Genomic DNA, 27,022 nt, shown 5'->3' on the forward strand with positions numbered 1-27,022 from the left:
ATTTTGAAAGCTTGCAGATTGAGTTTTCACATAATATCCAGTTATCATAACTGAACTCAGATAAGTAAACATGACATTTAAACACATTTGAATAGTGATTACTCATTTCATGAAGTCATTTCCCCTGTTAGGTTTTACAGTGTGGACCTCAGTTTTTTAAACCATCAGCTTTATTCCACAGACAAAACGAGGAACATGATGCTTTGTGTTTTTGTCCAAACCAGAGTAGTTGACTCTGCTCGAATGATTTCTTGAAAATGCTTCAAATTTTCACTCTCTTAGTAATTTGAGCGTAAAATCAGTCATATAAACCTCAGAACTGCTATTTTTCAGAACCTTTTAAATTCTAAATTCATGAGTACTACAAATAACACCAAGTTTGTTCCTTGTAATGATGTCGGATCTATCTATCTATCTATCTGTTTTCATTTGAGAACTAAAATCACATAGACACAGGCCAGCAGCTTCGGGTAATGTTCACATCAACCATCAGAATGGGGAAAAAAATGTGATCTCAGTGATTTTGACCGTAGCTTGATTGTTTGTGCCAGAGAGGCTGGTTTGAGTATTTCTCTAACTGCTGATCTCCTGGGATTTTCACACGCGACAGTGTCTAGAGTTTACTCAGAATTGTGCAATAAAGAAAAAACATCCTGTGAGCGGCATTTCTGTGGACGGAAACACTTTGTTGATAAGAGAGGTCAGTGGAGATTAGCCAGACTGGTTCGAGCTGACAGAAAGGTTACAGTAACTCAGATAACCACTCTGTACAATTATGGTGAGCAGAAAAGCACAACATGTTGAACCATGAGGCGGACGGGCAACAACAGCAGAAGACCACGTCGGGTTCCACTTCTGTGAGCCAAGAACAGAAAGCTGAGGCTGTAGTGGGCACAGGCTCACCCAACCTGGATTGTTGAAGACTGGAAAAATGTAGCCTGGTATTTGCTGAGTCACACAGATGGTAGAGAATTTGGTGCCAACAGCATGAGTCCATGGATCCAACCTGCCTTGTGTCAACAGTCCAGGCTGGTGGAGGTGGTGTAATGGTGTGGGGAATGTTTTCTTGGCACACTTTGGGCCTGTTAATACCAGTCAATCATCACTTGAATGCTACAGCCTATTTGAGTTTTGTTGTTGACTATGTGCATCCCTTCATGGTCACAATTTCCCCATCTTCTAATGGCTACTTCCAGCATGATAATGCACCGTGTCCCAAAGCAAAAGTCGCCTCAATCCGGTTTCATGAACATGACAATGAGTTCAGTGTTGTTCAGTGGCCTTCCCAGTCACCGGATCTGAATCCAATAGAACATCTTTGGGATGTGGTAGAACGGGAGATTCGTAGCATGAAAGTGCACCTGAAAAATCTGCCAGAATGACATGATGCAATCACGACAACAAGGACCAGAATCTCAATGAAATGTTTCCAACAAGGCTGTTTTGAGAGCAAAAGGAGGCCCTACCCAGTATTAGTATAGTGTTCCTAATAAAGTGCTTAGTGAGTGTAAATGCTCACTCATTATGATTCCAAGATTCCAGGCCATGTTAAACAATTTAATAAATTGTATTGGGAATTATCTTTTCATGGGGCGCAAAATGGCTTAGAAGGGACTGTGAGCTGAGCAGACTTCATAACAATCACAGTGTTGTCAGGTCGATTTTCCCACACACTACTTTCAAGCCACCGCCAAAGGAGACTCTGTTTTAAACTTCATTTTAATAATGACCCATTACAGTGTAGTATACCACAGTGCACTTGAATCTAATTTGCTCAGAATGTGTTAATTAATTTCCTATAACAGCAGGCCTGACATACTTCCAGCTGCAAAGTTTATAGAATGTTCTCTTTTGAATATATCATTTCTATAGTACTAACTTACACAGGAAGTCACTACATACCGTAAATGATGATAATAATGAACAGAATTAAAAAAAAAACTTGTGTAATTGTTGATGATGAAACTTTTCGTAAGGAATCTCCACTGTCAGCTCTTTGTAACAGTCAGTTACCATTCTGTCATCTGTCAAATTTTCCATCACAACAGAAGACTTTCCGGGTCCTTGGAGACATGACAAGCCACATTTCTTTTGTCTTATTAATTTCAAGAAAAAGAAAATAAAAGCAGTACATTATATCTTTTCTGGATTATATTATGTTTCATATCTTAATGTAATCACAATCCTAATCATTTCCATATCTTTATAAAACACACTTTCTGTTAGTCAAACTACTGCCTAGAACGACACCCACACACCTAAACCTCCGTAAGACACACACCTACACACACCTACACACACCTACACACACACAGGTTCATGTAGGCAAATACAGTGGATATAAAAAGTCTACACACCTCTGCAGGTTTTGTGACATACGTCACATTGAAGGTGGAAAATGAAAAAATCTGACTTATCTTGATCTTACTCTGATTTATCTTGGTTTCATTTTTTTAACTCACAAAAACCTACAGTTTGAACAGGGATGTGTAGACTATTTATATCCACTGTATATATTTTTCAAACTGTTCAAAGCCTAGATTTAGTGCGAAAATAAGAAAGGAAAGTTTGGTCACCAAACATACCTAGGTTTATTTACCACAGTTGTAGGAGGTGAAAAATTGTGTAATTTTTTTTTCTTTAAAATGGATTGTCTAACTTAAACTAGGTTGACTGCAATGAAATATCCTTTTTGAACAATCTTATAGCACATATTATATATAAATAAATCTACACACACACACACACACACACACTTACATATATATATATATATATATATATATATATATATATATATATATATATATATATATATTCAGATATCAGTACCCCGTCATATGTGTGTGACAAATGAGTAATAGAGACACATGTGAGCACAAGCCCACATTTCTGAGCTAGGAAATTACTAAGACCCCTGAGGACACCTCCCTCAATTCACACACCCACAGACACTCACACACATATACATACATATATATATATATATATATATATACACACACACACATACTGTATATACACACATGGTGCCTGCCAGTCTCTGGCATCAGCCCTTCTTAAGCTCGTGGATTTGTAGCTAAACCCCTGCAGGCTGCTATTACAAAGGCGGAATCAGGAGGACTCCACTGCGCCGAAGAGACAAGGATCCACTCGCTGGAGAGCCGATCTTACACAGTGTACACTCCTTAAAATCAAACTGCAGATCAGGTATCAACTTTGTCCTTACAGCCTGAGGGTCAACAATTGTTCATTGTATAACATCAGTGACTCATATTAACCAATAAAAGAGCACCATCTGCTGGTAAATGTCTGGTTTCCTCTAGTGATTATGAGCTTTGAGAGTAACTGCGAGGAAGAAACATATTAAAATGTGTCCTGCACAGCAGTAGGTGCTCGTGGCCATATGCTTAGAGAAGATGGAGAGTGCTTTGAGAAGATGATGGCAGCTGTGATGGATTAATAAACCCGCATTATCCGTGCTCATTTCTCTCTCTCTGACAGCAGGCTGCAGCACGCTGATGAGTTTAGGAGCTTTCTTATTCTAGCACGAGGCATTCCTGAGTTGTTCACACGGTGCTCTTATCCCAACCAAGGAATGTGAGAATTTATTTCCTGTAGTATATGCTCTTCCCATGAATACACTCACACAAATACTACTAAAAAACAAACAACCAAACAAACATTTCACCTAGAGTTGGCACCGATACGATACTCAGGAATAAATCTGATCTGATCTTGTGACGAACAGAAAAGATTGGAATTGGGTTTGGAAAAGATGTTTGAATTTTTGGAACTGTAAAGGGTTAAACAGAACATAATATAAAGAGACTCACTTGCATTTTTTTGTGAGGATTGATTTGTATTATATTTCTACTTTATTATACTTGTAACGTAAGCGATATTTCTGTGAAAGCTGCACTTTATCAGCGGTAGATCCACGGTTTATCAGATATTGGCTGATACTCGAGGTTTCAGTATCAGTATCGGGTTTTGGAAAAGGAAACGTGGTATGGTGCCATCTCTGATTTCACCATATGCACAATGTCTCACAGGCAAAACAGCGAAAAGCAGAAGGTCCAGGGCAGGTTTGAGCTCTGTCTTTAATTCAAAAGTTTTTCACAGAGGAAATCATCATAGAAATAAAACATAAAAAGCGTTTAAATAAAAAAAAATAATCGACAGGTTGAAGAATAGAAACAAAACACAGGAGCAGGTTTTGTTGTTGTTATTGTTGGACGTACAAGTTACCACTGACAAAAGTGTGGCATGTGTACAATTAAGCAATATAAAAAAGTGTCACCATTTCTGTGAAACCTGTGTATCATTTCCTTGCTTCATATTTTTTCCCTTTACTCTCTCAATGTCGACATGAAGGATTGTGGCAGGAGAAACTGAAAAATGTCCCTCATTGAGATATTTTATATTTATATATATATATATATATATATATATATATATATATATATACATATATATATATAGTTACTTTGGTTGCTTGAGCCTCAGTAAACTGAACGAGACTGCAACGATCCAGTAGAGCTGTTTGGAAATAGAACATAATTCATCTTATCATGAAACATATTTTTTGAAGCAGTCACGCAGGCTTTTCTCACCGCCACAGCTTTTTCTGAACAAAGAGGCCCACATCAAAACATCAAAATACAAAAAGAACAAACAAAAGACACGAATAAAACCACAAATGTTTCCGTTGAAGAAGTGGACGAACAGATGTGTTAAATGTGAAGTCCCGTATGATCCCAGCTCCAGAGCTGGTGTTTTTCCTCCTGATTGGGCAGGATAGACCTGCAAACCCGACCAATCAGACGACAGATACAACTCTGAGGTAGATCGACGGCCAAGCTGACCTGGACATCAAAAGAAAACAGCCGCAAAAAAACGACACACGTGACTCTGTTTAACTATCTACGTTAAAGACCAAAGCCTCTTTTGAATCTGCATCATTAGCCTTTGATTAGTTTAGCGTTTCGTGTATTTCTCCTTATTCTCAGATACTTCATGTCTGAGTATACAAGTAAATACAAACTTGATCAAAACCGAGTTGGCAAAAAAGGCACAATTTCCAAATATCCATACATCTAGCTTACACCTGCACCTTAGCGTTAGTCCATACTGATGGGAAAATTTTGATGGTCTTTGGTGGAAAGTATCTTATTTGCCTTGATTTATATATTTTTATTGCCTTAATCCTTTCCTTTGCAGGACTCGATTATAATTTAACATCTAAGAGCTTATCCTTCGTTGGTTCCGAAGGTTTGTGTTTGTTCCTTTCTCTACAAACACTATGTATCTGCTCTCACATGCTCTGTTTTTAACAGAATACATTTTTTATTTTATTCTAAAGTCACTGCATCTTATATTAGTTTCTGATTGACAGCTGCAGCCCTTAATATTGCCATGAACTAGAGGGGTAAATGCGTAATAAAAATCGCAAACAAAAAGAAAAAATCCGGGATTCACCTCCCAATGATTGATTTAGTTATAAAAAGGATCTCATTTTTTTTTTAACTCTTGTTCTGTACAACTCTTACTTTCTATCTAAAGAAACATTGCACTTCTGCCTCTCAGTACAAGAAATTTCTACACACTGTGTTCAAACATAAAAGAAAAAAACTGCCATTGAAAAAAAGCATCATAATCTGCTCTCTGAAAAACGACTAATAACGGTGTATCTCCCCAACGTCGAGCGCTTCCCCTATAATCTATATTCCATTCTCCACCCCATCAAGCCCCGCCCCCAAATTCCATAACCCTCCCTCCACCCCACCCACCAAACCACCCCTCCCAAACTAACAACAGCTTCAACTACAACTACCACATCAAGTTTGACTGAAAAAAGGCAAGAAGACTTCAGAGGACAGCAGAATTTGTCTTTCCAGTGAAAGACACACACTTTACACGATCTGCATTCAGAGAACAACCTAAAGTAAAGCATGTGAATTATCCGCTTTGACAGACAGGAGAGAAGAGCAACAACAGCCGTCGAGCGTTATAATCTAAAACCCCGCTCTACAGTATTTACAAGGCAAATTTCTGTTACTACGGAACAAGAAGGCAAAGTGCGGAAGACAAAAGCAAAAAGAAACCTCCTCATTGCTACTACCACAGCAAATTTTCTTTTCTTGTGTGTGAGTGTGTGAAACGGTCAGTAAAAACACACTAAAAACCATACTAAAAAGTCCTCTCATGCATCTAAAGGTACTAGCACACTGCATTTTTTTTTTTTTGGAGTCCAGTGTTCACAGACTTTGGTCTGTGCCGAAGTCCTTGGTAAAAAATAAGCGTTCGTCTGGTTTCCTTTCATTAGCAAAATAAAACGTCTACTTCTCTCCCAAGCCTTCTGTCTGTCTGTGATGAGTTGCATTGTTTTGGTTGCTGATGCACCTGCTGCGGGTCTTTGAGGTTGTTGAAGTTGATTAAACCGTGGACTTTGTGTTTTTTGGAACCTGTGCAAAAAAAGGTGTCTTTTCCTCTCTGATGTCACTTCCTCTCCAAGGAAGATAAGCCTGTAGTCATAGCAGCCCTCTTTTGACTCCGCCTCCAACTGCTCACCTGGAAAACAGGCGGTGTAGACATGTTTCACGAACCATGGTCAGCTTTCTGTTACTTTAAAAGAAGAAACTTCAGTCAACTGACCCTCAACAAATCCCAAATCTATAAGCAAAATTTTGTGTAATTACAAAATACACAGACTGAGATGCATTTGGTGCATTTCACGTTAAGGGCATTATGGAAATTACCCTTTTATTGCTTGTTCGGTTGGAATGGGTAGGTGGAGGGATCACTGGAGGTCACATCCTGGGGCTGCACATTGGGATCCTAAAAGGCAAACAAAGCTCGTAAATCATAAGACAACACACTGATGAATAACACATACTACAAATACACAGGATCTATTATAGCGAGGGAGTCATGTCGCGTGTTACGCATCGACAGATGGCTTATGACAAGACATGCTCACGTCTGGCAGCATGCCAGCTATATGAAAACAACCAGACCTAAACATCTTCTGGATACAATGCACTGTTTTTACCACAGCGCTCTTGTATCCTCGAATCTGACTGACCAGGAGGTGTTGATTCATTTTCTGTAACAGCATGACTCATACTGTAATTCAAATCCCAGATTAATATTAATGCGCTTTTTCTGATATCGTTTCTATAGTAACAGCTCATTCACAGGGGCTTATACGGAGGACATTCCTCGTAATCTAAGCATAGTAATAAACACTAAAAAAAATTTTTGTTTAACAAAGAAACACAAATAATGGCTGATATGGTGAAGCTTTCTGTGAGGAGACATTTATATAGCCTTAATGGAAGGAGTCTTCAGTGTGAGCGCTTTCAGGAAAGAAGACTTTGTGCTTTCCGGCTTCTTGATAACAAGACAAGCTGCATTTTTTTGGCTTATTAACTTCAAGAAGGAGAAGAAAAGAGAGGCTGGCGAGGGAACCACTGTTTATAGCTGCAGTAACACTACAGCGTAAGTGATGCGTGGAATTTACTTGTCTCGTGGACGCTCTACACAATTAAATGTAACTATAAACAGTAAAAAAGCATGATGCGTCTTTCATTATGAATGAATTTAAAATCGCAACCGTATACAAATTGCCGTACAAGAGGAATAAAACATTTTGGGATGTGCTGTTATTGGAAAATAGTCAACATTGTTTTATTTTATTCCTTACAATGTAGCTTAAGTGATAGAACAGGACGCACCTCAGTGGCAATGGCAGCAGGTTGGATATGAGCATACTGAGGGATATACGCTCCTTGCATAGGTGTATTTGCCGGAATAAACTGGAAAAAACCCACAAAAGATAATTAATTAACTGTAAAATGCATCTCTTAATTAGTATTAGTTGATGTTTGTGTGGAACTTACAGTGGCGGTGCCGCCTAAGGAGAGGTGGCCCATCTGCTGGGTCAGAGGAGCCAACATGGAGGACGGCTGCAGAGACATGGGGTGCTCCATAGAGGGCGACAGGACAGCTCCCTGAAAAGAGACAATAAACGGCGAGTCAGATCTGTTTGCTAAACTCAAAATGGAGCGAAAAGAAAATGAAAGCAGGGAAACAGAGAGAGAGAGCAAGAGAGAGAGAGAGAGAGAGAGAGAGAGAGTGACACAGAAAGAGATCACTGGGTCAGGATCATCTCCTGAATAAAAACAGATTCCTCTCTCCCTTTCTGTACTCATTTCTAGAGCTGAACATCATCATTGTGCACACACACACACACACACACACACAAACTGGCCTGTGTTTGAGAGCATAGCCTTTACATTATCAGATGTGGGAGTTTACAGATAATGTGGCAAAGAAGAAATTGATCTATTGACGTCATATTTAATGATGATCATAAAATTAAAGTGAGATGCTTGGCAGATGGAGAAGTTTCATAATGCTTAAAAATAACTGTAAAGGGTTTAAATTTACATTCAAAGCACTTCTGGCTTGGAGAAAAGTTGTTTCTTTCAATCTGATACAAGATTGCAATGTTCATTACTATTTTTGTTTTCAAAACCACCCAGAGGTTTCACATCTTTTTTAACGGTGATCAAGAAAATAGCGTGACGTTGTTGTCATGCCACCCGAGTGACGCTGCCCCCAAGGGAACGATTCTTTGCTCCAGACAAGCAGCATGTTAGCGCTAGAACCCGACCCAGCCAAGAACTGACTCTTGTGTGGTGCAAGAGAAAGAAGTTAACTACTGTTTTTTTTCTCTTACCGGATGCTGCATAATGTACGGCTGATGTGTCATCCAGGAGGGACTCTGAACCTGTAAGTGCACACACACACACACACACACACACACACACACACACAGTTGAGAGCAGGTGCTGTATGAAAGCTAACAACTCAGCACAAAAGACTCTTAACTAAATTGACACAGCTGCTGTGTCTTCCTCATCACAGGAGAACACGGTTGTAACACAATGGCTACTGTGCCTATTTATAATCACACACTCATTGTGCAACCACTCAATCATGACAAACAAAACACGAGCCATTATTAACCAGGCTTGCAAACACCATTAAAAATGGAGCACAGAGAAAGAGAGGAGAGAGAGAGAGAGAGAGAGAGGCAACGGTCATACCGGGTAAGTGGAGACAGGTGAGATGTACGGAGACACGGCTGTCTGGGTCATTATCCTGTTCCCCATGCTGTAGGGAGGGGCGTAGTACCTGGATGTGTTACAAATTGACAGAATCGATACCCAGTAATTACACAATCCATTTCCAATTTTGCACAAAAGGCAGAAGCGTATTTACCATCCATACACAAGACTGTTGCATAGTAAAAATTTATTACTAGCAGAATTGAGTGAAAATAAAGTACTTAATGGCTATGATCATTTCATTTCAAGATATACCAGCTGGTATAACCTAACTAACTAACCTAACTAACTAACCTCTGGTCTATAGGTCTGGGAAGTGGTAGCTCAGTGGTTAAGATGTTGGATGTTAAGACGTTCTGATTGGAAGGTTGAGAGTTCAAATCCCAGCATTACCAAGCAGCCACTGCAGGGCCCTTGAGCAAGGCCCTTAACCCTCAACTGCTCAGTTGTATAAATGAGATAATTGTAAGTCGCTCTGGATAAGGGTGTCTGCCAAATGCTGTAAAAGTAATAGTGTGCACTATAGTACTGGATGTATCATTCCTGTTCTAAGCTAAAATGGTAGCCTAGTTTGATATATTTGTGGAAGAACCCATTGACTTTTACCGAAAAGTATTTCCCCTTCAGACTGTCAAATCGTATTCATTGTGTTATGAATAACAATGAGATGAAAAATTGGAGAAAACATTACAGTAACTTGAGAATGCGTCTTTGTGAGTGTCAGAATGGATGACAGTGTTTGAATAGTTTAGAATTTTAAGATCCCAAACGTATTTCCTAAACTTCCTGTAGGAAAAGGTGTCTGATAAAGTACTTGTGACTTACGGCATACAAATGGCATTCTGTTGGGCATGTAGTGGGCACTATGAAGGTTCTACAGTACACTGCCATTATTTTGTACTCTGTGTAGTGAGCATATACTGTAGGGCTGTTTTCAGAGTCAGACCACCCAACCCTGCCTGACTGCGTTTGCAGAGAAGAGGAGAAGTTTCAGGAGCCTGATCAGTCTAATCACACGTCATGAAAAGTGGTAAAAGAGGTACAATTCTTTATTACATATCAATCTTATTCAAATAGTTGTGGTAGTGGTAGAGGTTAGCTTGGAGAAATTATCTTGATGCAGAATGTGACATACAGATCATTCGAGTGAATGTTTGATATGTATGCTTAAGTTAAGTTAAGATTAAGTTGCTTGCGAACATATTTTTTCTTTAATCACAAGCGTCTGCATCTAAGCACAAAAAAAATGCGGGATAGAAAATACGGACTGACAAGGCAACACTGTTTTTTCTTTTCTGTCAAGTGTAAAAACATAAAAGTAAGAGGAAACTTAAAAATGAAAACTAAAAAAAGACTAATATACTAATTTATAAATATGAAGATTTCAAGCATTCTAATAATTATCTAATAGAAATCCAGTAGAAGTAGATTATTATACTACAAACTAAATTTCAATGTGATATATTGTGGTTACATCAAACTGTCAGACAGTGGCACTGCACAATACTGTTCCTCACTTGAGACAATATTTGCAAGAAAATGGGCTTAAGTCCAACATCAGAATCACCTGTAATGAAGACACGCCTCTGTCTGAGGCAGATCCTAGCCAGCATATGCAACTCTGCAGTTATGTTTAGTATTAACTCACTCTAAAGACTAAAGACTTCTCTGCCTTCAGCTGGTAGCTTTAATGACACAATCTGGCAATTCTTACCCATTTTGGAGTGCAGCAGCATTGGGGTCATAGGTCAGTGTTATCCCACTCTGAAAGAAAAAAAGTGATGCTTTTGATTATGAGAACCACAATGATGTTTTTTTTATGTTTTTATATTTCATTATATTTAGCCATGAGGGGAAAATTCCCAGATTCCAGAAGTCTCGGCCACGGATGGCTACAGTATCATTAGGATTCAAAATCATAATCATAATGTTAGTGAATCCTCAGACAGCAGCACAACTTGGGAAATCTGTTTTTTTTTTTTTTTTTTTACTAACAGGTCTAACTACTGGTCTAATATACACACACACACACACACACACACACACAATAAAGCACAGGAGATGGACTTACTAGTCTCACCTCGGCGTCCCGTGTCCAGTTTCGTCCATTGGGGACATATTTATTCTGACTCAGTCGCTTCTTCTGTCCTCCATCAGCGAATTTACAGAGCAGCGGCTCTGATGCGCCTGGAAACACATTACAAACTTATAGCTAGCTTGAGATTTCTAACACTTGGTAACATTAGCTGATACACATCACATCTACAGTGACAAAAGAAAGACAGAAGAGGATTTTTAATTACCCAGCATTCCAGATGTGGACTTAATGAACTTCCCATTAAAGTGAGAGATCACAGCATCACACTTCTCTGTAGACTCCATCCTGAGACAGACACGCAGAGGTGAAAGAGAGAGAAAAAAGAAGTATTAACACAGCTTACAGACAAGAAATGTTTGCCATGGACCTGGTTTCCATGCATACATGGCTGAAAGTGAACACACTAATTCACAGTGGTCCAGATGCTGCATTGATAGATATATACATATATACATATACACACATATAGACACTGACCTGGCGAAGCCAACACCTCGGCTAACGCCGTGTGCGTCTCTGAGGATGCGAGTGGAGATGACCTGTCCGAAGGGCTTGAGGAGGTTCTCCAGCTCCTGCTCGTCCATGGACACTGGCAGGTTGGACAGATACAGGTTGGTTGGGTCCTGTTCCTGTTGCTGTAACACAAACAACAGAGTAACATGATTCCCATTATAAAGCTAGAGTTCTACAGAGCTTCTAGCTCCAAAGTGCCACTTTACTGCCGTTATGTGCATGAATGAAGTCAGTCATGCTTTAAACCCATCAATGATCCCCGGCTTTGATGCGAAATCCCTGTTGTCTTTAAAGGATCAGTGTTTCTCAATTCTTTAACACAGAGAGATGATGACTGTGGGTCATTTTCAGGCACAAATTAAATTGCAGGATTAAAACGTTTAATATTTTTAATCTTGAATCAGCAGGATCAAGAGCATACAATAACTCTTTACTACCGTGGTGAGTAGAAAAGCATCTCAGAACGCATAATGCGCTGAACATTGAGGCAGGTAAAACAAATAAGACAAAATGGGCACTACTGCACATCTTAAGAGGTTACAAATCCCCCAAGAGATAAAAATGGCGCTATCTAATACATGTCATATATCAGATTTATATTATTCGAAGACAATTTGACCAGCGTGGCTTAGAGGCCCTCAGAGAATCACTGTATACTTTTATTTTGCTCAATCCACATCTTCTTCACTGAGGGAAAAATGGTGTGCTCTGCATTCCAAGAACAACACGTCAGGCATAATTTGAGCTACAATTTGCCCGAGGCAAATCTGACATTCTTTCTCCATGAAGCAATTTGGTTTATAAGGGCGCCCTGGATTTATTATCCACAATAACCCTCTAGTTAGTAAAGGGTCGTAGCCATGGTGATGAGCTAGGATTAACATATGGCCTTTGGCTGACTCTGGAAGCCTCCTCATTTGGAGAGAAGTAGCACGCCAGAAAAAAAAAAAAAAACAGAAAAAGCATGTGAGATGTATTGAATCAAACACACAAATGAGCACATGAGCAAAAGAATGTAGCAGTGAAAGTGGCTGATCAATACACTACAACATAATAAAAGCTGGAAGAGGAGAACTGATGAATAATTGAACATGAACGCAGAAGCAGTGGGAGGAGGTCAATGCAGTAAAAGTAAGGCTTTTGCAGCTGGATTATCGAGCACACTCACACACACACCCACTCACACACTTAAAATGGGTGACAGTGAGCGAGATCAGCAAAGCTTGAGCCAGAAAGAGATGGAGAGGTGAAGGAGACACACAATCACATTCAACTCTTAGGTTTAATAAAAGATGCTCTATTATAAATGTGAGTCAGATAGTGTGTGAGGACACTAAGGCCTGGTTTATACTTCTGCATTCAAGCACATTCAGGTATATTTTTGCAAAGAGGCAGTTTAAGGGTAAGAGTGGCACACAGAGGCAGACTCGTGACTCACATGCTGTCCTCCAGAAAGCAGTGCTGTGCGTCAACCAGCCAAGTGAATGCTGATTGGTTGGTGTGGAGGTGTGTTCAACTGCATATCAAGAAACAAGTAAAGCCTTCTGCTGCAGAGTTTTAGAATAACATTGCCCAAAATACATCTTCACTATCCATCCATTTTCTGTACTGCTTATCCTACACAGTGTCACGGGGAGCCTGAAGTCTATCCCAGGGGACTTGAGGCACAAGGCGGGGGACACCCTGGACGGGGTGCCAACGCATCACAGGGCACAATCGCACACACTCTCACACACCCATTCACACACTATGGACAATTTTAGAGATACCAATCAGCCCACAACGCATGTCTTTGGACTGGGGGAGGAAACCGGAGTACCCGGAGGAAACCCCTGAAGCACAGGGAGAACATGTGAACTCCACACACACACAGGGTGAAGGCAGGAATCAAACCTCCAACCCTGGTGGTGCGAGTCAAATGTGTTAACAACACATTTTAAGCATAAACAATAAAATTTTATACAATAAAAAGGTAAAGAATTGAATTCTCTCATATCATATCCAGTACTTTTTGCCTTCCACAGGCTTCCAACAGAAACCAATGGGGAAAATATCAGCCCTATTCTCGCTGTTAGTTTCTTAGCCTAGTGTCTGTAATAAAACATTTCCTCTATGATAAAACTCTCAAATCTAAACAGCTATAAATGAACAGCGTGAATATCTATCTATCTATCTATCTATCTATATATATATATGTGTGTGTGTGTGTGTACAATACTTTGCAAAGAAATGATATACAGCAAACATGTCTTCAAAAATAATGAAATTAAATGTTTCTACAGTAAAATATACTATAAAGAGCAGTAAACAGTAATAAATGAAACAAAGTCAATATTTGGTGTGACGACCCTTCGCTGACGTACAAACATTTTCTGCAACATTTAATTTTGTGCTGGAAAACTAATGTTTGGAAATCTAAAATATTTTGTACTGAATCAATAATGTAGAAGTCATCAAATAAAAATCTATAACAAAGTTTGTACTAAAAAATAAGCGTGACGATTCATATCAACTGTAGCTCGTTATAATGCCTGACTTATTCCCGCAGGGTCCTGCACATTTTTCTTCTAACTTACTCCTAACTTAAAACACAATGCGAACTACATTTTTAAGAAATCAAAGCACGAAAAATTCCTTGTTTGATGAAATTTTAGATTTGAACTCTCCAATACTTCATGCTGAAACTGCTTCAGTACAGACGACTGAAAATGCTTCAGAAATGCTTTTGGTGCAAAGTTGCCTGCTTAATAATTGATTACGCAAGGTTCCTTTTTTCCCTCAGCACTTTGCAAAACAAATTTACCCCTGTGCTGTCTTCCATTTATTACTCCTACAGAGAAACACATTTCTGCTCTGAGACCGCTCTTTTTCGAGTTTCCTTTACTCTAAAGTCTTGTTTGGTTCATGAGACACTACCCCCTAGTGTACAAGCTGTATGTATGATAGCAGACGCCTATGCGAGCGTCCACACGTGACGCCCTGACATGCTTGCAGATGCACGGTCACAGATGTATAAATCAGGCCTGAAAGAAAGAAGCATCCTTAGCGTGTTGTCGCACCTTGGCCATCTGAGCTTGAACCCCGTTGTTCTTTAGCGCTGCCACAGCTTTCTGCGCTGACACTGGACTGTCAAAATCCACAAAGCCGTAACCTGAAGAAAAGACACTTTGCATTATTTACACATTCGTACAACTGTAATGAGCTAAAACACATTGTAAAATAAAGCATGTTATAGAAAACTTACAGCAGTAGCCTTAAAACCTTATGATATGCATATGATACTTTAATACTAGGCTGCTTAATTTTATCACATTTTAATCTTAATCATGAGCTCTGGCTTCCTTAATTAATTAAGCATACAGTAATTTGTTAGTGTTAGTGCTGAGTTTAGCTAAAAGAAAGTGGAAGAATGGGCTAATGTTAGATATTAGTGTATATTGGTGTAAATTCCCCCTGAACATTTGAAGGAATAAATGCTACATAATACACAATGTGAAAAAAAATCTATTTGTTGCTACAATTCCCATGATCCCCAGCCTGTGGCATTGTCACATGATCACCAGCCAAGCACCTATCCCTGTTCCCAAACACCGGATGACTAATGAATCCCCCTGAAATATTTTATGACAGTTCCAAACGCTTAATTATGGATGGTTAACATGACACACGTACAGCGCAGCTCATTATATAGGTGTCAAATACCATGTTTTGCGCAGTAATTGTGTTATAATAACCTTTATTACAGAGTCAGCATTATGATTCCTCTGTATTTAACCACCACAAAGGTCAAATAAATGCATCCCTTAGTTTCTTTAATCACATTTTATTAGCTATAAGCTACTATGGTGAGAAACAGGATTAACCAATAAGCGTCATGTATTTTTCTCACTTCTGTTTGAAGTCTAAAATGCAATTTTTTCTCTTACTAGCATGTTATTTTAATCATTTTCAGTGTAACTATAATAAAGATGTTTTATTTCCTGTCACACTTGTTAATTTAACTTGTTGTGACTTTATGATCACGTGATGACTTTATTTAACATTTTTCCTCATCTCCCTGAAATTAATTCCTAGCTACGCCACTGATTCACTCCCATAAATAACCCACACTCAGTGTCACCTTGCGAAGTCTTGCCCCAGCATTGCACCAGCTTATCATTTACCATTGTAGGCTTGTCTAGTTTATGCCTGTTTGCTGATCACCTGACCATTTACCTGTCTCTCATTCTTATGAGTATTGCCCAGCCCTTGACTGGTTTTAAATAAAACCATAAGTACCCCTTCACCTAAACCTGATCATGAGCAAAGAAATCGTTTCATTTTATCCACTATCCCGAAGCCCTACACTGATATAAGGTCCACATACAGTACGGGAAAAACAATGATCTGACAAACCTTTGCATTTGTTTGTGGTCTTGTCCAGGATGGCTTTTGTGGAGACTATCTTTCCATACCTGCAGAGAGGAAAAGAGGGAGAGAGAAAGAGATAGAAGAGAAGAGGATAAATGCATCCTGCTGACAGACAGTCTGTCTACATGTGTCATACATGGTATGAAGAAAGAGGAATGTCTGAGCTAATCTAAATGACATACACACAGGAACTGCCGAGTCCCTGAGCTGGCACTTGTTTCAAGGTGCATGACGCAGAGACAAAGCAGGCTTTGTGTGAGAAATGTGGAAAGCCCGGCATAACCACAATCGAAGTGTGTGCGGCAATTACGTGGCAAAACAGAGGCTGAGATGCTGGTGCTGATGGAGTGCAGCCTGTGATTACTGCATAGAGTTCAGAAAAAGGCCTTCCACAGTTACAGTGCTGACCAAGGCCTTGGGCTCTGTGCGTGTGTGTGTGCGTGTGTGTGTTCTCCATCATCAGGCAGTGAGTGAGGCATGATGAATGAGAGCAGGCATGGCTGAGTGTGTTTCTCAACACCCCTGAGACAAACGCCTTCAGTGTGGATGGGGACAGGAGAAGGTTTCACTTCTGCCTTTGTTTCTGCAACGTTTGATGAATATTTGCTCTTTCTCCTTGCAGACTCTTATTGGGACAGAAAAACAATGCAGTCTTAAAAAACTAGATTTTGCCTTTGCTTTTTAAACAACCATGTCATTCGTTGGAGTCCAACAGTTCTTTTACACTGCTATACAATTTTTTCGTGTGGAAAGAGTCAACAATTTGCAAGTGTTTCTTGAGAAATTTAAACCAGAGTAGAGCGTAGAGAGTAGGGGAATAATCCCAAATTCAGAAATCAGTCTGTTTTCTCAAGACTTCTCTCCGCTCCACGAGAAACTGCAGATCGAGTCAAATTTCCATAAAGTTAAATTGAAAAAAGGTCTGATTTGGTATGCTGCATAAACAGCATACATAAACAGCATTCCTTTGGCAAATCCCGTGAAGTGAAATGAGAGATACGGGGGGAGGGAGCCAATAGGCTTTCACACACAGATCACATGATTCTCCACCATGGAGGCCCACCCGACCTTGGCCTTGACCCCTTCCTTCTGGGGTAGGGGGGCCCCATTTCCTGGCGCATGTTCCTGGAGCACGTCAAAGTAAATCAAACTGGCCAGAAACTTTTCGTCACACTCGTAGAAAAGACCTTGTTTATTCTGCTATACGACTATCATAGCTACACCGTTAACACACTGACAATGCATCAACAAAGAAACAAACAAACAAACAAACAAACAAGACCAACTGTAATGTAACGTGATAAGACACAGATTAAAACATTAAACACACAGTTGACCTTAGCAAACCTCTAAACCTTACACATGCCTAGAGGATTATGGGTCCTCCCTAGTTGACTCTTAAAAATCAATTTCTGGAATTACCATGGCGATGGCTGGACTCCCCAGAGCCGCTGGAGATAAATTAACTAGTGACGGGAATGTCCGGACTTCACATTCACATACACCATACACACACACACACACACACACACACACTCCATCAACCACCCCCAACACACACACTCAGGAAGGGACATGCTGTAGCACAAAAGGATTTATGGGGTAAAAAGGTCAATGAAATGCTAAATATCAATACTAGGCATCAATTTCCCCTAATTGCAGACACCACCTTCATCTTCTGTAAAAGCGTCAGTGTGCACTGAGCAGTTGGAAATAGCGTTTTTAGTTCCACAAAACCAAACATAAACTGCACAAGCGTCAAAAACTAAACGTGCCTCTTTGTGCACAAAGACCGTTGATGCTGCAGAAAAAGATTAACACGCATGAATATTTTACATTAGTAATAACAGGAGTAATAGACATTGCTTCTTTGCCGCCTTACAGCAGTACTACAGCAATTAGCACCAAATGTTTAAAGAAACACTCAGAGACCCATAAACAAAAATCATTTGTGTACAGTGTACACCAGGGCTCCAATCTAAAGCACATCAAATCTCATCAAGGACATAATGCATGTTAAAGTGCTCCAAAATTATATCTGACATAGTAGTAGTGGTAGTAGTGGTAGTGGTAGTAACTGTAGTAGTATTGATAGTAATAGTGGTAGCAGTGGTAATAGAACTAGTAGCAGTAGTAATAGTGGTAGTAATTGTAATAGTAGTGGTAGTAATAGTAGTGGTACTAGGGGAAGTAGTACTAGTAGTGGTAGTAGTAGTAGTAGTAGTAGTAGTGGTACTAGTATTAGTAGCAGTGGTAGTAGAGGTAATAGAACTAGTAGCAGTAGTAGTAGTCGTAGTTATTGTAGTAGTAGTAACTGTAGTAGTAGTGGTACTAGGGGAAGTAGTACTAGGAGTGGTAGTGGTAGTAGTAGTAGTAATAGTACTAGTAGCAGTAAAAGTAGTGATAGTAAATGTACTGGTAGTGGTAGTAGTGGTAATAGTACTAGTAGCAGTAGCAGTAGTGGTAGTAATTATAGTAGTAGTGGTAGTAGTTGTAGTGGTAGTAGTGGTAATAGTAGTAGCAGTAGTGGTAATAGTAGTAGTGGTAGTAGTGGTAATAGTAGTAGTAGTAGCAGTAGTAGTATTAGTAGTGGTAGTAATTATAGTAGTAGTGGTAGTAGTGGTAATAGTAGTAGTAGCAGTAGTGGTAATAGTAGTAGTGGTACTAGTGGTAATAGTAGTAGTAGCAGTAGTAGTATTAGTAGTGGTAGTAATTATAGTAGTAGTGGTAGTAGTGGTAATAGTAGTAGTAGCAGTAGTGGTAGTAGTAGTAGTAGCAGCAGCAGTGGTAGTATTAGTAGCAGTAGTGGTAATAGTAGTAGTAGTAGCAGTAGTGGTAGTAGTAGTAGTGGTAATAGTAGTAGTAGCAGTACTGGTAGTTGTAGTAGTGGTAGTAGTAGTAGTGGTAATAGTAGTAGTGGTACTAGTGGTAATAGTAGTAGTAGCAGTAGTGGTAGTAGTAGCAGTGGTAATAGTAGAAGTAGCAGTAGTGGTAGTAGTAGCAGTGGTAGTAGCAGTGGTAGTATTAGTAGTGGTAGTAATTATAGTAGTAGTGGCAGTAGTGGTAATAGTAGAAGTAGCAGTAGTGGTAGTAGTAGCAGTGGTAGTAGCAGTGGTAGTATTAGTAGTGGTAGTAATTATAGTAGTAGTGGCAGTAGTGGTAATAGTAGAAGTGGTAGTAGCAGTGGCAGTAGTGGTAGTAGTAGTAGTGGTAGTAGCAGTAGTAGTAGTGGTAGTAGTGGTAGTGGTGGTAGCAGTGGTAGTATTAGTAGTGGTAGTAATTATAGTAGTAGTAGCAGTAGTGGTAATAGTAGTAGTAGCAGTGGTAGTGGTAGTAGCAGTGGCAGTAGTGGTAGTAGTAGTAGTGGTAGTAGCAGTAGTAGTAGTGGTAGTAGTGGTAGTAATTATAGTAGCAGTGGCAGTAGTGGTAGTAGTAGTAGTGGTAGTAGTAGTAGTGGTAATAGTAGAAGTAGCAGTAGTGGTAGTAGTAGCAGTGGTGGTAGCAGTGGTAGTATTAGTAGTGGTAGTAATTATAGTAGTAGTAGCAGTAGTGGTAATAGTAGCAGTAGCAGTAGTGGTAGCAGTGGTAGTATTAGTAGTGGTAGTAATTATAGTAGTAGTAGCAGTAGTGGTAGTAGCAGTGGTAGTGGTAGTAGCAGTGGTAGTGGTAGTAGCAGTGGTAGTAGTAAAGCTGTTGATGTTATTACTGGTGTTATCCTTGACAACACAATATGGTCACAATATACAAATATACGAAATGACTTTTTTCCCCCTAAAGCTCCTTAAAAGCTCTTTATTGTACCACAGTGCTGTTGAATTCTCACTTCAGAAGGTGGTGAATGACAGTAGTGCTGGCTGTAATTCAAATGACAGGTTCATATAAGGTTCTAATACGTTATTGTTCTTGACGTTATTGACGCTCTACTCAATCTAAGCCTAATTATAAACAAATTCTGAAAATGTCTTGTTGTTTAACAAAGAAAAACATATAAACATTTACTGTATGTGGTAAAATTTTATGTTAGGAGATTAAACAGTTTTATTACAGTTTTAAAAGCAGCTCTTGTTTATTAGTGTTTTTTTTAAACAGTAAGTTTTCCCCTATGGGAGCATCTTCAAAACTCTTTATATTTTAACCTTTATTTCATGTTTCTCTGTAATATAATAAGCTATGTTTTTTTGTCTTAATAACATAATAGTAAAAAAAGAGAGTCTGGTGAGTGAACGATTTGTAACTTGTGGACTTGTGGACGTTCCACAACATTAAAAGGAACTATAAATGTGTCGCAATCTGTTGTTTATTAATAAATTAAAAATTGTTGACAAATTTCCTGTAATAGCACAGACTGTCATGTGTTATTCCTTACTTACACTCCAATTAACAACAGCAGCATTTTCCTGTAACAGCACAGACACGCTAACAAAGATAAAAACACATAAACAAGGCAGCAAACGAGTCTATATTTTTTCTACACTGCGATTTTTATAGTTTTCAAAAACCAAACAAACCAGATGTGAAGCAAAATAACAAAGCACTGCAGTATTTTATCACGATATACAGCATATACACACAGATCATCACTGCATCAGTGTAAAATATTTTTGTTACGCAATAAAATATCCTTTTACGTGTGATTGGTTGCACTGGTTGCACAATTCTAACCAGACTGAACTACCCACGATAAACACAAAACATCTGGGCTTTTATACTGCGGGAATCCCAGTGAGGGATTTTGCAACACTGTTTTTCAGCACAGAGCAAAAAAAAAAGCCTGTAAAGAAAGTACAGAGTTTCTATTTTATTTAACCTGGGCTTAAAGAGTACAGCACCTCATCTCCAAACCAAACCAAACCCCTTTTCTTTCCATTTCGTTAAATATTTGCTGAATCATGCCTGCTTTCCTCACACAGGCCGGTTTCCATCAGTGCCAGTGTTGGGAAGATGTCACACAAATAGATGCTGTTGCCTTGGGTTACACGCTTCAGCCGTGCTCACGTGAGGCACTCGTGAAGAGCGAGAGAGCGAGAGAGACGGAACGAAGGAATGAGAGAGTAGTTGAAACAAAAAGAGCAGGAGAGTGAGACAGAAACAGAGAGTGAGAGATTTATAAACAGTGACAAAGAGACAAAGAGAGGAAGACGGAGAGATGGAAAGGTTAGGAGAAGGAAAAAGTGAGAGGGATTTGCTGTACTAATTAGCACTGTGTCAAAATATAACAGTTTATAAGCCAAAAACCACACAATATAAAGCACAAACTGTGCATCAGATCTTAAAACTCCACCTTTTTTTTTAATTAAAAGTAAACTGCAAGCCAAATTTTAAACCCAAAATTACATAAATGCTATAATATATTGCATCCAAAGTCCTGCTATACAGTACATATAGTGTGTGTATGTGTATATATATATATATATATATATATATGTTCACACACACACTCACACACACACATATATGTATTTGTTGAGACCATTAAAAGCTTAATATTTTCCATTTTGTGCTCAGGAATGTATATGTATGTATAAATGTTTTATAAAATGGTATTATAATGTATAATAGTGTATAGTAATACTTTAATAGTATATAATAAAAACAAAACATCACAATTTCTGCTTATAACCTGTAAATGCTGTCTCTGATTACACAGTACTTGAACTGGGCTTGGAGAAGGAAAACTGGGGAAGGAATAAAAAAAAAAAAAAAAAAGGTTTGACTTCAGTGATTCTACTAAAGCAAGCTGTTCTAAATCAGCTACTCATTTCTCTCTGGTGTTGTGCCAGCTTACTTTGTGGAGACATTTAATTGGTTCCAATGAGGAAAACTGTGTTTTTACAAAAACTTCAGGTTTTTATTTAAAAAAAAAAAGTTTTCCGAAAGGTTTTATTTTGGTTACTGAGGTTAAGGTTAGGGTTGGATTTGCATTAACTAGAGGCATTGATAGAAGGTCCTCACAAGGATAGTAAGACAGATGTGTGTGTATGTGTGTGTGTGTGTGTGGGTGTGTGTCCACTCACGGCTGACAGAGTTTGACAAGGTCGTGGTCGGTGGTGGATGGGGGCAGGCCGCGGATGTAGAGGTTGGTTTTGCTGAGCTGCTCCCATCCGGTCGTGCTGCTGTTGCTGCTGCTGTTATTTGTGCTGCTATTGGTGCTTGGGCTGGGCGGAGCCATTGGGAGTGTGGGCGGAGCAACAGGAGGCTAAGGATGCAAAAAAAAAAAAAGTTGAAGAGCAAATGAAAGAAACCGGCATGCTTTTATTGAATATCATTAGAAAACATATTAAATTTGATCGAATAAAAATAGAGTTTTGGATTTCTGGCTTCCAAAAATGACAGCAGAATTTTCTTTCATGTATTTACCAAACTTCTTTAAAATCTCACATTACGACTGTTCACTCATCCCTTCAATCTACAGAAAAAAAAACCCAGTCCTCTGGGTTCTCTGTGGGAGTGAAAATCTCTCATGTGCACTGGACTGAAATGAGAGTACTGTATGTGAGCACCACCCCGGCCTCCCAGCCGTGCTGTTGCGTGTTGAAACAGGCAAATCACTTAACCATAGTGCCCTTCGCGCCTCTGCCGTGCTGCTTAGCACGAAGAACAGACTCAGGTTCTACATGCGTTCACCCACATCTACAGCTCCCTACCATCTAATCAGTATCCTCAGATCCTCTGTTCGGCTACACACCACCAGACGTACCTGCCTGAGCAGGCCTTCAGCTCTTATATCTGTCCCATCTACCACTTTAGCACAGCAGAACGCTGGATGATTATTTGTCTGCACTGAACTCTGGGGACTGGAATTTATCCCTCCACGTTAGATTATTTTATCTGCTTATGAAAGGACGCAATCATTTATCAGAGCTTCTAGAGTTTAAAGCTGCACTGCAGTTAAAGCCAAATCTCTGCAACCTTGCTATATCCTGCAATGTCAGATCTGTGCCAGTATCACCAGAAATAATCTTCCCAATATGGTCACATGGTCGCAAATTCAAAAAATCCACACACAAGTCAATTACAGAAGGTACGTAAAACTTAAACTCCCAGGAATGACTGGCAGTCATGACTGTCCAGTCCTCTCACTCAAAACTCATACTTTTCCTGTTTTACTATAGTTAGTTTTACTATAGTTACTAAATAACATACTTTAATATTAATAACTAAATAATATGCCCAGATTTTAAATCAGTTAATATAAGGATTGGGGGATTAAAATCTTTTCTTACAACATAAATTTGTTTGAAATCAAATGAAATCAAAACAGACTGCCACATTTACATTCATACACATTTTCATGAGATCTGATTCCTTTCTAATTTGCTGCTAATTTGTTTTATCCTTTGAAACAACACTATGAACTCAATTAAGACAATTTCTGTAATTCTTCATAACGATCTATTCCCTTAGCAATGAATAAGCATTGCACAATCTGGAGGCGATTTGCAGGACGTATGGAAATCTAGGACTAAAAATGAAACCCTGAAAAAAAAATCCTGGAAAGTAAAAAAAAAAAAAAAAAAAAAAAAAACCCAAAATACATTAGAAGTTTTGATTTGACATCTTCAATTTAGCAATGTCTCTTTGCCTGTACTAGTAACAAGTATCTGTTGTGAAACAGAGAGAAAATGGCCGATTCAGCTAAGGAACTGATATGATTTTAATTTTTGGGTCTGTTTTAATACAGTGTGCATGGAAAAAATCATAGGAAATGAATCACCTTTTCATCAGAATGTGCCTGATGAACAAACCACAAACCAAACCACTGGATAAAATATTTAAAACTACAAAAGGGTTTTATAACCTGACTCTACAGCAGAGTTGAGTCATAGCAGAAACATCTCCCTTGACCACTAAATTCATTCACTCACTCATTCACACTGGAGCCTAGTCAGGATGACTAATACAGAATCAACAGCTGGTGTGAACAAAAAAAGAGGAAAGAGTTTTTTTTTTTTTTTTTTTTTTTTTTTTTGGGAAGGTCACATGACCAGGCTGAGCACGGGGATACAGGAAGCGCAGGCCTCACCCTCACCGCAGAGTAAAGTGACTGCGGCTCACATCAGTGAATCACTTCCTGTTTCTGGCTCGTTCATTAAACCAGCTCTCGTTCTGCTCGCCCCTCTCAGTGCACATAAAATGGCTGCCTATAAAACACCACCAGACAGGCGTTTAGGGAACAAGAACATAATAAAGTGACTGAAAAGCCCAGTGGTGTGAATTACAGCTGTTGCTGTGAAGTGATGTTGAACTCCAGCTGCATGCATTCTCATGTGGATGTGTGTGTGTGTGTGTGTGTGTGTGTGTGGTTGGACCACAGTTCATAAAAAAGCCACCTAACAACAGCACTACAGGGGTGTGTGTCCTCCTGCTCCCTGACACACTGACCCAATTCTGGTTGAGTGACTCATGCACTCACAGCCCCACACACGTGCATGCTCAGGTGAGCCTGGACACGGAGCCCAAAGCTCATTACTCCTGTCATTTGATCAAGCTGAAGAGGTTAACATATGCACGCAGAGAAATGCGATTCAGCTCAACATGAAAGGAGTAAGAGAACACATGGAGGCCTCCAGAGATCACTGAGGAACACAGTGAGGCACCAAGTGGACTCTAACATAAGGTAGCATTTTGTAAGGAAATGGTATTACTTTGAAAACGGAGCTTGAAAGCTCCTGCAGAAGAGAACTCGTTTAAAACGGTGCCAAAACAGTTCTCATTTTCCTTTGCTATCCTGGCCCAAGGCGAATGCATAAAATGTAAAGCGGCGTTTCAAATGTCTGTTTGTGAGAAAGGCAATATACAGTACATACAGTAAGGTCTGTGAAATGACAGAGAGAGAGAGAGAGACAGGAAAAAGATTGGGAGGAGGCACGAAGGAAAGCAGAGCGCGAAAGATCGGATTCAATTTCCGGGCCATCTTTCAAGCGTTGGTGGTGTCCCCTGGGTCCCATGCTATGTGCTGCAGTCATCCTGCGCCATATGGTTCCTATAAACTGTGAAATCTTGGAGTCCTGCTAACCTCTGCTGCCACCGATCTGAGCTGAGCTACATGAGAACATATGCAAATGTCTACATGGAGGTGTGTAGGCATTTGCGTGTATATCTCCTTGCATTTTGACTATATTTATGACTGTACTTCAATAAGCTTCGAGTCAAACCTCAGTAAGTATGAGAACTATCTGAAGGGTATTTCCTGACTATCAATAGCTAGCTAGATAGCTAGATAACTAGTTAGATAGACAGATAGATAGCTAGTTAGATAGATAGATAGATAGATAGATAGATAGATAGATAGTTGGACAGATGATTCTTCTCAAAGGACATAATATCATATAAACCTAGAGCAAAAGAGCCAAGTTGATATTCAACCTGAACTATTGCCCTCTGGTAACCTTCCATTATCCAGGCCACGCCCATCTTCTGTAACATACTGTACAAACTCATGAATATTCATGAGCACATCCAGAACTGACACAAGTTGCCATGGGACACAACTCTCCCTGTCCCATCCTTAAAGTGCCCCCCTGTCTCTATGTCTCACTCCTCATTAACAGCTTTGTGTTACAACTGTTACAAATCCAACCCCTCAAAAATGACCACCAGTCATGTTAATTAAGCACTTAATTAACATTTAGTTAATTTCATTTAACAGGCTCTGCTTTCAAATCCTAATTTTATGACTAATCCCAATGCTGAGTAATGTTTTAGCAATGAATTGACCTTTTTTTATGTTGCATCAGAAGCTTATTTGACTCAGTCGTGTTGAATAATTGAATAGTAACCATTACAGGTTAAAAAAAAAACGCTCGACTCATTAGTCTATTCATAACAAACTGAATTAGAGTCTGAGCAGTTCAGAGGCTGATTGTAACCCTGTACCTCCTCTATCTAAAACCAAAGGGAAATAAATTGAATATAATGTAACCTTATAGCCTTCTGGACATATTCCTTGTTCATGGCCTGTCCAGCATCCCAGCCAGCACTACTGCCTTTGCATTATTATTATTATTATTATTATTATTATTATTATTATTATTATTATTATTATTATTATTATTTAGAACCAACCTGCTTTCGATAAGGTGTCCTCACTGGATTGGCGGTGCTTGCAAAGATCATCGTTAATTCCTTCGTCCTTGATTCAGTGCTGAATAAAAGAATATGTCCGCACACACACACACATACACACACACACACACACACACACACACACAGACCAAAAAAAAAACAATATTACACTGGTCTATTAGGGTAGAGAAGCACTGTAATTTTTCCACATCGCACTCTTCTAGTGTGGGTTGCTCTCGAAAAAAATCGGTATTTGGAGGGTTGATGTGCCAAACCCCCCCTCCAACGAAAAAAAAAAAAAAAAAAAATTACCGTGTCGATGGCTTATTCCCACCTCGTCCTGTCCAACCAGTTTCGGTAAATCGCCTGCTTCATTGATCTGCGCTCTGTTGCCCGCAGGAAAGCCCCACCTACTGCGGAACGATCCATTCGTCACTCGGGCTGCGGGGGTTGCTTCAACGCCTAGCACTCATCTCATCGGCTTTTTTTGAAAGTCTTATTACCTATCCGCGAATCCAAGAGGTATCAAATCATCTATTAATAACCACCAAACAAGAATTAAGAGCGAATAAGTAGAATACACGCTTTCTAGAAATATATAATGGTTTGCTCCACCCCTACGCCGAGCTTTTGGTTGGCTCCAGGACGCATACCATACATTCCACAAACCTGACCATCAGATCCCATCTACAATACAGCCATAGAAATGCGCCCTAGGCCACCGGGACAGTCCCATCCACCCCGTGTGAATGATCATCTCAAATTTGCTTAAATGATCTCTTATATATTGTATTTAAAA

The 27,022-nt window shown here is 39.4% G+C and overlaps 1 protein-coding gene across 4 annotated transcripts; it reads right to left on the bottom strand.

Moving 5' to 3' along the window:
- Positions 1–4,085: 4,085 nt before the first annotated feature.
- rbms1a (RNA binding motif, single stranded interacting protein 1a) lies at positions 4,086–26,670 on the bottom strand. 4 transcript variants are annotated; one of them, XM_026925484.3, is made up of 15 exons: positions 26,536–26,670; positions 26,224–26,302; positions 22,173–22,354; positions 16,144–16,202; positions 14,808–14,899; positions 11,713–11,870; positions 11,441–11,520; positions 11,218–11,324; positions 10,852–10,901; positions 9,117–9,204; positions 8,747–8,797; positions 7,905–8,015; positions 7,740–7,820; positions 6,762–6,840; positions 4,086–6,573 (listed from the first exon to the last, which is right to left on the bottom strand). In XM_026925484.3, the coding sequence occupies exons 2-14, from the start codon at positions 26,272–26,274 to the stop codon at positions 6,766–6,768; spliced, it is 1,185 nt and encodes a 394-aa protein (XP_026781285.1). In that variant the 5' UTR covers positions 26,275–26,302; positions 26,536–26,670; the 3' UTR covers positions 4,086–6,573; positions 6,762–6,765. The 4 variants fall into 4 exon arrangements, with proteins under 4 accessions (XP_026781285.1, XP_026781258.1, XP_026781278.1 ...); XM_026925457.3 differs by having other exon boundaries at positions 11,209–11,324; XM_026925477.3 differs by having other exon boundaries at positions 4,086–6,627; positions 11,209–11,324.
- Between the last annotated feature and the right edge of the window lie 352 nt (positions 26,671–27,022).

This window comes from Pangasianodon hypophthalmus, chromosome 11 (assembly GCF_027358585.1).
Source record: "Pangasianodon hypophthalmus isolate fPanHyp1 chromosome 11, fPanHyp1.pri, whole genome shotgun sequence".
NCBI lineage: Eukaryota > Metazoa > Chordata > Actinopteri > Siluriformes > Pangasiidae > Pangasianodon > Pangasianodon hypophthalmus.

Excerpts from the sequence above, each read along its gene's own strand:
- rbms1a (XM_026925457.3), bottom strand. The coding sequence starts at position 26,274 with ATGATCTTTGCAAGCACCGCCAATCCAGTGAGGACACCTTATCGAAAG. Across the intron at positions 16,203-22,172 it reads CTTGTCAAACTCTGTCAGCC|GTATGGAAAGATAGTCTCCA; the intron begins GTGAGTGGACAC and ends TCCTCTCTGCAG. Across the intron at positions 8,016-8,746 it reads CGTACATTATGCAGCATCCG|GGAGCTGTCCTGTCGCCCTC; the intron begins GTAAGAGAAAAA and ends GTCTCTTTTCAG.